At 43.7% G+C, this 13,488-nt stretch overlaps 1 protein-coding gene across 1 annotated transcript in view; it reads right to left on the minus strand.

Annotated features, from left to right (window-relative positions):
* Window positions 1-556: 556 nt before the first annotated feature.
* The window catches only part of LOC144161566 (alpha-(1,6)-fucosyltransferase-like), a 116,162-nt gene continuing 103,230 nt past the window's right edge, over window positions 557-13,488 (minus strand). Inside the window, exons 5-6 of the mRNA XM_077692217.1 lie at window positions 5,475-5,628; window positions 557-967 (exon numbers count right to left, since the gene is read on the minus strand). Coding sequence (XP_077548343.1) covers window positions 557-967; window positions 5,475-5,628 — 565 coding nt within the window. The remainder of the gene's footprint in view (window positions 968-5,474; window positions 5,629-13,488) is intronic.

Raw genomic sequence — 13,488 nt, forward strand, 5'->3', positions numbered from 1 at the left:
GTGCGAGTGGACTCGCGACTCATGACCGGAGCTCACGGCGAGTGAAACTCGTGGAGTGGTAAGTGGGCTCGCCGCGAGTGGTTAGCGGGGCTCACTGCGAGTGGCGCTCGCCCTCACTCGCACTCACACTCGCCAGTCCAAAACGATGGCGAGGGTCACTCACCACTCACTCATGAGTGGTGCGATGGCGGTGTGTGAGGGCAATCGACAGTGAGCCTGCCGACCTAGTCTACCAGCCATGCGAATCAGGGCAGCCTTGATGCAAGAAGTCACGTCTCAAAACGTTCATGTACAGACGCCGTTACACTGCTACCCGTAGTGACACGGCACGTCAACGGAGAACTATAGTGGTACCGAAGACATAATGATGCTCAAGCAACAAGGCGTCCGCGAGTTTCTTCGCATTAAGTAAACACATAGTGGAACTGCTTTGCGAATGGGTATTTCTTCAACTTTATTGGGCTTACAACTCGTTTACGAAGTCTTGCTTTGCACGCATTGCGAAAACACGTTTCCAGCGAACCGGGTAGTTTTTCACTTCCGATGCAAGTCTTCGTCATGTTTGGAAAGATAATTCCAGTGGTATTTCTGGTTTGGAGTAAACTTGGGTGCGACGGAAATTAAAAGCCTTGTACTTTTTTACCCAGTACGTCTGCGTTGTTTTGAAGCGCGGGAAAATTGTTGCGTTTTCACCCAGATATAGACCTATGTTGAGTCCATCTGCGTACTTCTTGCGCTTTGCCTCTTCAAAGAAAGCCGCGCTCTTATTGTGGTACACCAGACCTCCGGGAAGAGTCCATTCAAGTTCATCATTGAAGACGTGCTCGTTTAGATACAACGTCCGCCTGGGTGGAAATGGCACGTATGCGTAGAAGTATTCCACGTCCACAGACACTGACTTCCATGTTGCATCAAGGCCCGCTGCGGCGTGCAGTGCTTGCCTGAGCTCGTAAGCGACTCTGCAAAACTGCAAGTAAAAATAACGCATTTCGCTCAACTACTCTCCCCTCGTATGCGACTGCACCTCAAAAGAGTAACTTTTTCTCGAATCTTTCATATTACTGTTCTAATAAATATGACCTTGACAAACCCTAAATATTAATTCTGGCATCTTCTCTCAAAATTATTGGTACAACTAGGTTTTCTGGTATATATATATATATATATATATATATATATATATATATATATATATATATATATATATGGGTAGGCAGTTAGGCAACGCAAAAAGATAAATACGGTAGGTCAGAAGATATATTTTTTTGAAAGAAAGCAAGTGGCGAAAAAAAGCCCGCTGCGTGGGATATTTTTTTCACTCGATGCGGTGGCTCATTGGCTATGGCTTCGTGCTGCTGTGCAGAATGACAGGGGTTCGATACCTGGCCGCGGCGGCCGCTTTTCTCATTTAGGCGAAAAGGAAAAAATGCTCTTGTGTTTGATATTTCGGCGAACGTTAAAGATCTTCCGTTGGTCAAAATTAATCCTGAGCCGTCACTACGGCACGCCCAATCGCCTCTGAAGCGTCACCACGCTCAACCTCACAATCAATCAATCAATCAATCAATCAATCAATCAATCAATCAATCAATCAATCAATCAATCAATCAATCAATCAATCAATCAATCAATCAATCAATCAATCAATCAATCAATCAATGTTTTCTTCGTGAACATCGTAATTGTGCGTCGTTCTTATTCCCCACTTGGCTGATTTCTCTTTTTTCCTCTCGCAAACCCTGTTGTGGCCTCTGTCGACTGGTTACGAGATGTTATTGTTACTTTTCCTCCGTTTTACTTTCCTGTCGGGTTCTCCTCGGCTAGGATGAATAGGAAAGGAATCACTCGCTGGCAAACGGTGTATAAGAGTTTTTTTTCTTCGTTTTAACATACCTGCTGACGAAGACAGGGCCTTAACGGCAGTGTAACAGAGACAGGCAGGAGGGAAGGAAGACGACATGATGACGCTGTACTAACAACGTATTTGACCGAAAACGCAACACAAACATAGGTACTACGACCGATCCAAAGTCACCATCCCACTGTAGCTGGTGACTTTGGCTAGGTCAATTACTTCTAGACGCCCAGACGAAGAAAAGCAACGCTTCGCTGCTAAATTCCCGGACGTACTCGGAGGAACAGAAACAAAGCATCTTGTGGCTAGGACTGTAAGCAGTGGGTGAATCATGCTATCAGCAGAAATCTTCATGTTGTAACCTCGGATAAGGAAGGTTTTTTAGTTGCGGTGCAGATAACAGTGTATTCTAAAAAGCGCTAGCTGGAGTAGAAAACAACTTTAGCATAGTATATACCACACGATCATCGCTGTCGGTCGAGTTGTAAAATGCTCAGCATGTAAGTGGAAGATATTAGGTGCGAATTCTTGGCCGCGGTATACCCACTGGTTTTTTTAAAGGGTGCAAGCGTCGCCGAGCGTAGCTTGTGTCAACGGTTGGACAAACGCTTGCAGCTTGACCACTAACAGCCTTGGGAACCCATGTGGTATGTTCCTCGAACCCCTTCGGGCGTGTTTTTGGGAACGCAGGACACCAACCCCTTTACAGCATATTTCATGGAAAGCCTCATTCTATACAGTAGTGTCGGTACTCGTGTTCCGCCTGGGAAGTTCGTGTCGCGAACTTCCCAGGTGGAACACGAGATTCCACTGCTCTTAGATTTATTAGGCTATGAGCTCATGTGTCCGGGGGAAGCTGCTTAGCACGCCACTCAGAAAATTATGACATTTCAGTAGATGAACAAAAACCGAGCTATGTTCGGAAGTTTCCAAAATATCAGCTCTGCAAGACGTAGCGAGCGGGCCACAGCAGTGCTTTTCCCCACTCTGCCATAAACACTACCAAAACCTGTGATTCAAAAGAACTGAGGCTCACGCGCAAATAAACATGCACGCCAAAACCGGGAGATCCTTCCGTTTCTCGGGAAGGGTGATATAGCCAAAGATTGCAGAAGCCAGCTTAAATGTGGAAAGTGCTCCAGGAGGCATGCAATGTCTATGTGAGGCTTAGAGAGCACCGATAACGACGAGGGAAACGTTACGACGGCACATGTCAACGTAGTCTTCAACAGGCCGACTCCGTTGTGCTGCTGCAGACTGAGAGCCAAAATAGGAGGCATAGAGCTTTCATCATCGCAAGAAATCACCGAAGCTTTATTATCGCAAATGCTGCTTAGAGGCTCGGTTGCACACCGCTTCAAGGGGAGACGTTGACTGTGGGCGTGTTTGGAGGTCAACACATGCGGAAAACGACAAAGAAGGTGCAAGTCACCTTGGTTTCGCTGCAGACAATAAACGTCCTCTTAGAAGCGATACTCTGGGAGTCGGCATAACTTGCAGCGAAAAAGATCCGTACCAGAAGTTAGAGATCCAAGGGCAATGAATATGATGCACATGTATACGCGGGCCCTTTCAGTACAAGGAGCGAGGACAAGGAGACTGCTCACCTTAGCAGACCGCATATTATTGGCAGATTGTTACCGGTCAAGTGAGGCCAGTGCAGTGAATGGTCAAAGCAGTGGAAAGAAAATTAGAATCGACTTTGCAATATATACTGACTGTTGCACCATTACCAATCAGGGTTCCAAAGTTCTCGTTTGAGCATCCGTTGAATTTGCAGAGATCTCAAAACTTTGACGCGTTTTTGAGACCTTGAAAACATTGAAATCAAGGCCGTCGTAGAAAAAACGTTGAGCAGCAATTTTACGCTGCTGCATTTGAAAGACAGCAGCTCGTCAAAAGGCAAGCAGTTAAAGAAGCAGTACCATATGAAGCAAGGGTAGACATAAAAAGTGCACGTTGCAATAGGCGTCTGCAAAGTTTGATGGAGAAGCTTATTAGAGACTCCAAGCTTCCAGAACGGTACGAATTGAATATTCGAGAGATTCGAGTACCGCCAATAAAAGCGCACTCTCAAGAAACACTAAACTACATGCTGCAAAGAGATTCAGTATGTGAGAGCCCAGTTGACACGTGAAAACGTGAGTGCCTAGAAAATCATGCATCGTGTTCAACGCGTTGTCTAACGATTTTGATGAGAAGTCGCAGAACGAGAACCTAAAACCCGGCCAGAGTCAATTCCGGACGTGGAGATTCTGTTGCTCCATTTCCGATGGGAGAAAGTTGCGATGATTTCCAGGGTTGAAAAGGCGTTTATTCGATTGACCTCTACAATTTAGAGAGAAGCGCTTCCTTGCTGTGGTTCCGGACGTCGCCCAAAGGAGATCAACAACCACCAGACCGAGCCGTATGGAGAATTATTCGGGTAACGTTTGGAGCCACTTCAATTCCTTTCCAACTTCCAGCTACTTTATGCACCGTTTATGCTCCGTGGAAAAGCGAATCCCAGTGACCTCCTACTTTTGCAAAACTTCCATGTACATTAACGATATTGTAATTGCTGCTGACACCACTGAAGAAGGGATCCAAATGCGCAGGAAAATATTCAAGATTTTCGGTGAAGTTTCCATAAGCCTTCATAAATAGGCCAGCAACAACGTTGTTGTAGGTGGAGAGTTAAAACAAGGAATCAATTCGGCAGCAAAATTCGCCTGCTCTCCTTCCAGAACCATAAACGTTCTGGAACTCTAATGTAACAAGCACTGGGACACCTTTTCTTTTGGGCCGACGGCATTCTTACTTCACCTGGGAGCATAAGCGCGCCAATCGCTTCCTGCTTGAGGCAGTGGCATGGATCTACAAACCACTGAGCTTTTGTCGCCGTGTTAGGTCGGGCAAACACTGCCTGCAAGATCTCTTGAGGAAAAACCTCGAAAGAGATCACCCCTTACCACCGAGTTGTCTGAAGAAAATGAAGCAAGGATGTCACCATCCTTCAGGACTTCAGAATTCCAAGGTTCTTACCAGTCGGCGGGAAGGTTCTTACAAGAAATCAGACCGTCACATCTTTTCCGTAGCAAGTGAGCCGGAATAGGGGCTGCAGCCTACGTTCGCTCAGTCGACGCCAGCGGTACCCCCAGAACAATCTTACTGTTCGCGAAGGCTAGTGTCGGCGTTAAAGACAGTCACCCAGCGATGTTCGAATTGACGTCGGCTGTGCTTGCGTCACTCATGTACGACTACGTTGCCAAGATCTGTGACGTCAGCACTGTCGAATAAGTTTCTGTCGGATATACAGATAAAGCTGCTGACTGAAAAAGACCAGTCTAACTAGAAGGCATCTGTGCAAAACCGCACACAGGAAATACGAACGTGGACAGATAACGTGGTGTAAAGACTCATTTCAACAAAGAACCTTGAGAATCTTTTCATACTAGTTGCAAGCTGACAGCATTACCCTTGCATCTGTTTCAATTTACGAGACTGTAGCGTGATCATTTCTGTACACTCCTGTCAACTGGGTTCTTCTAGCCTACCTTGTAAATAATACAATAGGTACTTTATGAAGAAGTCAACGAATAAATGTCCTATTGTGTACGTGTCGGCGAACCTCACTCACCCCTGAGGACATCGTACAGACGAGCCGGTCAGCCTCGGCCAGCAGATGAATATCCAATACTATGTTACTTAGGGCTAAACTTGTTCTCCTCGTTGTGTGGTTGAAGGCTTCTTTAGCAGCGCGGTAGTTTGAAATGACAATGTAACGTGGAAACCTGCGACAGAAAAAGTGGAAACTTTTTTGGGGACATCACTTTGCCTTTTTAACACAGTGGACCGACATTTCTCGTTTTAACTATGATTCTTACGTAAATAGCGAAACGGTCCAACTAATTAAATATAAATTTTGGTTCCTCTCGATTCAGAAAATCGGTATACAAGGCTTTTCATCTTTCTAGGCAGTTTGGAGGAAGTTTAAATTCATAGCTTGATGTTTATACAGAATGACTACAAAAACTGTTGGAATATATAATAGGAATATTAACTTTGTTACTTCCTAAAATATAGCGACGGAAAAGCTGCACAAAAAGCTGTCACCAACAGCTTGACTAGACCACAGCCCCTTGTTCAATCGAGCTGAAGCAGAGCATGACCTCAGGCTAGTCGACAGAAAAGTAAAAAAAGGAGCTATACAATAGCAGCTTTAAACATTGGGTGGGAATATATCTCAAACCACCAACGATGGAAGTGGCCCTGGCTAACTAGGGTGTACATTATGTTTCCATGACATGTTGCGCCAAAATGACACACCAAGACCGTTAGAGTAACCCAGCATTTCTATTTGTCGAGGGTTACACATAATGGCACCGTGTGAGGAAACCGGTTTGGCTGTCGGGCGAAATGATAATGCTGGCGTCTCTTTTCGTTTACCCGGATTTATTTACATTGTGGCCATTTTTTAGAGCAATCATGAACGTAATACTGGCATGTATCACACCCTGAATGTATACACTACAGGAATGCTCACACCCTGTGCATAAAAAATAAATCCTGCATTGCAGTTAATACTTACAACACCGGTATAAATTTAAAAATCAACGGAGAGAAAAGCCTCTTTGTGGGACTCCAGAAAAAAAAGTTTTATTTCGGAATATGTGTTCTTTAGAGTGACCGTTTTCTTTTAAACAAATAACACACTATTATAATAAACCATGGCCTATATTTTAGAAGTCCTATAGCTCTTCAAAAGCAACCCATGCCTCACCAAATGAAATACCTTTGAGAAATCTACTAATTCTTCAATTCCAAAGGCTATATTTCGGAATTGGGGCACAATAAATTCTACTGATGAAGAACCATTTTTCCAAAGCCAAATGGATTAATCAGTTTGGGTTTATGAAAACAGAATATAGGTCTGGTATGCAAACCCTTTTGTTATGCTTTTAACTACATAGGCAGGTCCGAGACTGGTCTATAACTAGCGACATACTTAGGATCTCATTATTTTCAAACATAACGGCTATTTTAGATAGCTGTGTGTTTATATCTTCTGTAAATAATGATGTAATAAAGTTAGTGTTTAATATAGGTGCATCTGCAGGTGTTACGTTTTGCGCAGCGTGTTTCACTGGCCCAACTCTGATATCATCAATGTCTAGAAATTTGCCATAATTTAAGTTAGGTATAGCAGTGTTACTTCATCCAGTATTGTAGAATTCCGAAACAGTGTTCGTGCGTTCAGAACACGCTCATATTCCTGTGCATTCCTGAACGACCCTTCGGCTTTCCCATTTTTGAAAAATTCCTTGCGAGCATTGCCTAGGTCTGTCCGAGCTTGGTTTTTGGCATTTATCTTCAAGTTTAGGACTTGGTTGCATGATTGATTGCGGTGGAGAAATGAGTAATGACTTTTATAACGCCATGGCTGCCGCTCTTCATATTTAAAAATGAATTATAGTATTATGTTCCAGCTTGTTATTTGCATTAATGAATGGGTTGCGAAACTGCATAAAAACCTCCCATCATAGGCTGCCCGAGCCGTTATAAACGTTTCTACAACTTTTCATTCATTTATTTTATGTCGCATTATTTACGCATCGTTTGTACCTTCCGCTTTCAATCTCTTATAGGGGGGAGGTGTATTGCGGCGGTGAAAACAAGGATTCCTTGATTGCAGAAAAACTGAAAGAAGCTTCAACTCATTGATTCTTAGTTTGAGGAAGTTAGCGGATTAATAGAATATACGCACGCTGTGAGCATTCAAATTAGTCCCCAACGGAATAGAGGCTTCGCCTTCTTTCACGATAATGTCCCTCAAAGGTGGTTCAGCATCGCCGGAGAAAACAGGGATGCCATGTTCGCAGAAATATTGAAATAAGACAGCTGGTAAATGCGTGGTAACACATAGTTGGCCGATCATCATGAAGACGCGAGCTCTGAGAATTCAGTCAACACCACATTGGAGCTTCGAATTCCTTCCAGATAATATCAAGTAAAAGCTTTTGTGCATCATTTTTTGTGGCAGCTTTTCTTTCGCCTTCAATGCGGTACTATACAGTGGCACAATGTGACGATACAACTTCCCTTGAAAAATATAAACCAGCCAACGCTCATTATGTTACTTTACCCCATTTTAGCCGATCATTTATCACACCCGGTGGCTATGAGAATTCAAAAAAGTGGCTACTGTAATAGAGGCGTTGCTTCCTTCTCGATCAATGCGATAAACGTATTCGAGAACAGTCTTTTGTGGTTGCCTCTTCTTCTACTACAAACGTTGTCATACGGGAGCATGAAACAAGCATACGATATTCGGAGAAATATTAAAAGCAGCCACAGCTCATAAATATATTCTTTTTTAGGAAGTTATCCGGTCACGTAGAGCACACACGGGAACTGAGCATTCAGAAATGTTTCCACCGCAACAGACTTCGCCTTCCTTTCCCATAATGACGGTGAAAAGTAGTTGAGCATAGTTGTTACGTCCGCATTATCTTACAAGGCGGTCTTATGCGGTTGGGCGTAACAAGGATGCAACATTCACACGAATTTGAAAAGCAGCCACAGCTTATAAATTTGTAGTTATTGCAGGTTACCCGTTTATTTAAAAACACGCGCATACTGACTAGTCAAAGGTGTCGTCACCGGAAAAGAGGCCCTGCCTTCCATGCCGATTATGAAAAAAAAATATATTATTGGATATTTTCTTACGGCCGCTTTTCATTCTCCTATAAGGGTGTGTTAGGAAACGGAAGAAAACGAGGCAACGTTTTCACAGATACACTGAAACCAGCCACAGCTCATATACCTTCGGTTGCAGCAAGTTAGGCGGTCACATAGAACACACGCGGAATCTGAGCATTCCAAAAAGTTTCAACTGCTATTCACACTTCGTTTCATCCCAGATAATGACAATAGAAGGTGCAGGACTAACATTTCTTTCAGCCTCTTTTAACAGCGGATCTGCTGTACAAGAAGCAAGTCCCGTAGTGCAGCACAAAATACCAGGAAAATGCAAAGCGCTCATGAACGCGTGCCTCGCTCCGACAACCGAGCGTTCCGGGCACGCAAAACGGCTTCAGCAAAGAAAAGAAAAAGAAATTTTAGGACTGTTCATATCCAGCATGTCGATATCGATCTATATGGCGATGTATATGGCGATGTCTATTACTAGCACAGTGCACAGCAAAGACGAAATATGTAAAAAACAATTCAAAACTTCTACAAATGCGCTGGTGACGTGTCCTTTCGTACTGACGTATAAAAGAATCCTACTCCTTTACCATGGTTCAGGCTTTGAGCGTTTTAGTGCAAGCTTCACGAGTTCAGCTTGCGGAAGTCCGCAATTGTGAGGATGACCTTGCATCAACCATTTGCCGCGAAGAAGAAAACGACGTCTTCTATGTATATGAAGACGATTACCAGCCCTACAACTATGCAAATAAACAATGTTGCTCAAAGTTAATAATGTGTCCGGCAATTCTCACCTACAACAGCTTTTTCATTCAAGTCAGTCTTGCGAGAGAGTGCAACATTCCCTCATATTTTTTCTCATACAAGGCGGTGTTATACTGCAGGAGGTAGGAAGTATGTCATGTTCGCAGAAATATTGAAACCAACACAACCTATATATGTATTGTTACCGCCAAATAGCCTGTTATTTAAAAGATGTGTGCTCTGAGCATTCAAGAAAATTGCTCTGCAAGATAGGTTTCATCTCCCTTCCTCGTCATGACAATACTAGATACCTTGTCATCTTTTCTTGCTGCCACTTTTCTTCAACAAGGCGGTGTTAAACGGCGGCACCACACAATGATCAGGGAACAGGTCATATACATTCTGGTATAAATTAGGTTAAGCAGTAGTTTAGAAGGCACGCGGGGACTGAGCACTATAAGAAGTTTGCGCCACCATAGGTACTTCGCCCTCCTCTACGATTATGACATTAGTAGGTACTTGCGCATCGTTGCTTAAAGTGGTCTTTAGAAGCCTGGTTTTACTCTTCATAATAACCACTTAAGAGAAAATATAAACCAACTAATAAACATCCTAATGAAATTTACATACTATGCACTGCGCGCCTACCACCAAACATGTACAAATTATTCATATAGGAGCTGAAAAATGATTAAGTTTGTGCTATTTCAGTTTGGTACAAGGAACAGGCCGCAATGTGAAAAAACTAGAGGTTCACAGACCAAGATTTACATAAAAGTAACAAAAAATTTAAAACCGTATACAAACAGACCTAAAACATCACAGCAGGTAGGCCATCAATTCACTTCAGCATCAAACAAGTAATTAAAATATTTAACGTTCTTTTTGCCAGAAAATAGTTCTCCTCAAAAAACCGTGCTTTACAGGAATTCGAATAAGAATTAAGCTGAATATTTGGCAGCAGCGCCCAGCAGGTAAGATATCTTTCACAAATCTTACTCAAGAAATGGCGCCAACAGAGTTTACAGTTTTTACAGATGGCTCTCAAGATAAAACAATAGCACCAGCTTCTAAAATTTCACACAATGCTGAAAAATACTGGAACCGAAACAATATAAATTTATGGGGTATAGAACTATTTATGGGCAGAGCAAATAACTATGCTAAAAGCTATCGAATACTTCAAATGTAGCAAAACAAGGGAACGTAGAACGTAGAATCGGGAATAATCGTTTTCAATGACACTACCACTGACGCAGTGTGTATCCACCATGGCGAATTACCCGGAGTGAAGGAATATAAATATTTGGGAGTGTGAATAAACAACGGGAAAAACTACTTAAGCACTCACGCGGAGCCACTTCAGGGTAAGGGATAACAAAACGCAGCGATAATGAAGCACAGAGTTGTGCGGGGGTATTACAAATATGAAGTGTGAGAGGAATGTGAAAGGAGCAGTGGTTTCGGGTCTCACATTTGCTAATGCTGTACTCTGCTTAAAATAAGACGGTATATCAGGCATTGAAGTGAACCGGGCAAAGGTAGGCCGTTCGCCCGCAGGAGCGCAAGGAAAAACAAACTAACGAAGCAGTGCAGGGAGATATGGGCTGGGCGTCACTTGAAGTCAGAGAAGCGTAGAGTAAAATGTGGTTTGAGAGGAGGTTGAGAGCAATGGATGAACGTAGGTGGGCAGCTACGGTTTTTAGGTACCTATACTTGAAATGCGTGGACACGCAGTGGTTAAGAAAGACTAGAAGGCTAACGATGAAATACGGGAAGAACAGTTGATAATCTAAACAGCGAGGGTAACCAAAAAAAGGCAAGGCAGATAGGAACGAATAAACGGAGAAAAAAATCGAAGCTAAAACGTCGTCAGAGATGTACAGGGCTAAAAAAATGGACATCAGAAAGGAACATTTGTAGGATAATTTTCAGCGCAGTGGTTCGCTTTTTCAGGCTACAGGAGGTCGTGTGCGAACCAAGAGTTTTGTGGTGAAGTATTCACAAACTGATGGGGTATGCGTGGTCTGCCAAAAAAAAACTATGGGGAACATAGTGCTAGAATGTGAGGGTAACCATCCAAATCTACTTGAGGGAGGTATTAGGCTTCCAGAGGCCCTAGGATTTAGGGTAGCACAGAGGAAGTTAAGTTCAAGGCTGTCGAGATGACGAAAACAAGATTAGAATGCTGGTGGGCGAAAATTAGAGAAGGAAATATTGCGTATACAGCTCCCACCTGTAACAGAAAATAAAGAGTATTTTCGGCCTAAAGTTTTTTGTGCCTGCCGTAAGCAGCGCTAGTATTAAACCAAGAGTATAAAGCATGGGTGTATAAGTCCTTTTTGCTAACATGACGTGTCATCACCCCGCTACAAAGGGGAAACCAATAGCAATCATCATCATTAGTAAAATCGAACTGATTAGTGAACCGGGGCCCCGGTACAGGACAGGAGAGTAAGAGCAATTTTTTACGTTAACAAAACGCCATCAAAAGTACATCAGGATTTGTTCTGTACGCCTGGAAGGGTTGGAAAACATTAAACAGCTGCTTGTACACATTCATTCGATTCGATTTCGATTTCTTGCATTTCGATTCTTGTAATATATGCCTGTATACTTTTTATTGCGTTTGTTAACGAGTATATGAAAACTTAAACGCAGCAATCCCTGACCGGTCATGTTTCTTTGGGTATAGGGCTGTACCCGAGCCGTGTCATTAAACTTTTGGGTGAGTCCAGGCGGGCAGCCCAACATGAAAGCAGGCATGGGCCTGCCCGGGTTGTATCGAATCGGCGCCAGTAGTACTCTACAATAGTTTAATAGAGCCGGCACCGTCTAATGCAAGGGGAAGACCAATATTACCATGAAGGAACAAGTTACGAATTGGGAGGCAAAAAAATGGTCTCAGGCACCGCAGAACAGGAGCGGTTGCAGTTCAATGCAAATGAATATGTCTTCCAGTAGACCTAGTGCGGTTTTAATGAGAATGACAGAAATCTAGTATTGATAAGGAACCAGCTAGTTCGCAACCTATCATCCCCGCCGTTATAGTTGCCAAAACACCGACAATGTAACAAGTATAGATGAGACGGTTAAGGCAATATTTACCCTCCTCTTGTTCTATATGGTAGGTGTTCTTTAAATATTCTAAAAATATAGAAATACAATATTCTTACCCACCATGACTTGCAAAATAGGTCAATTGTATATCCCCAGTGCATTTACTACATATTGCAGCCAAAGCCATCTGCTGCAGAAGTAAATGTGTTACTTGTTTAAAGCAGTGGTCGTCCCCCCACACGAAGTTAGGTACGCCCATCATCATCGTGTAAATCTGTGTGCATCTAAAACTACCAGCCCCGGCTCGGGCAAAAATGGCCCCCGTCTGCTTTGCGCCTTTTTTGCGCGTCAAAATTCATCCCGTAGAACCTGAAAGACCACTTTACGCTATGAGAGAAACTATCTTTTTTGCCTCCGGCTAGAGAGTCGCAAAACCGCGGTATTTTTTCTCGGGGTTAAATGCCTAGCCGCGCCCTATGCCGGAGGAGTGCATGGCTGGCCCTTACCAACCAAGTAAGACCGAGTAAAACCTTGAACGGAATGCAGACGTGCCACGCCACGTCGAGGCTACAACGGAAACGATCACTCGTACATCTACTGAGTACCGAGCTCGAGACCACTGACGCGCTCGGCGTTCATTGCGGAAAGTGTCCGCGCTGCCGTTATAAAGTTGCTAAAGGCAGTGGCTGAGCTCAGACGGCACTTCTCACAGACTGCGATGAACTCACTGGAGGCAATGAATGAGCTCCAACGGAAAGACACCGAACCCAGGAAGATGAAAGAGGAGATAGGTCAGCTGCTCGAAGGAGACGTATTTGAAGACGAATAATAAAACGCCTTGCAATAAATACCATGAAGGAATAGGCGGACCTTCAGTTGTCTTCGTTCGACGTGTAACGACGTGTCAGCATCCAGCATTAGATGTATGGTCAACGGAATTTTGCCACTACTCCTCCCATGTGAGATGGCACACGTCGACCACGGAAGCCGTTGGGCCGAAGTCAATCAAGATATCCCAAAACCACTTTATCCTTCCCCACATTGTCCATCAGAGGAGCGATGAAACCACTCATAGCCCTCTCTGGTTTCAGCCAAGGGACCGGCCGTGCAGCAGCGAGTTACATCGACGTTCACGTGTA

Source organism: Haemaphysalis longicornis, unplaced genomic scaffold (assembly GCF_048455015.1).
Source record: "Haemaphysalis longicornis isolate Haplotype H1 unplaced genomic scaffold, Haemaphysalis longicornis Haplotype H1 scaffold_12, whole genome shotgun sequence".
NCBI lineage: Eukaryota > Metazoa > Arthropoda > Arachnida > Ixodida > Ixodidae > Haemaphysalis > Haemaphysalis longicornis.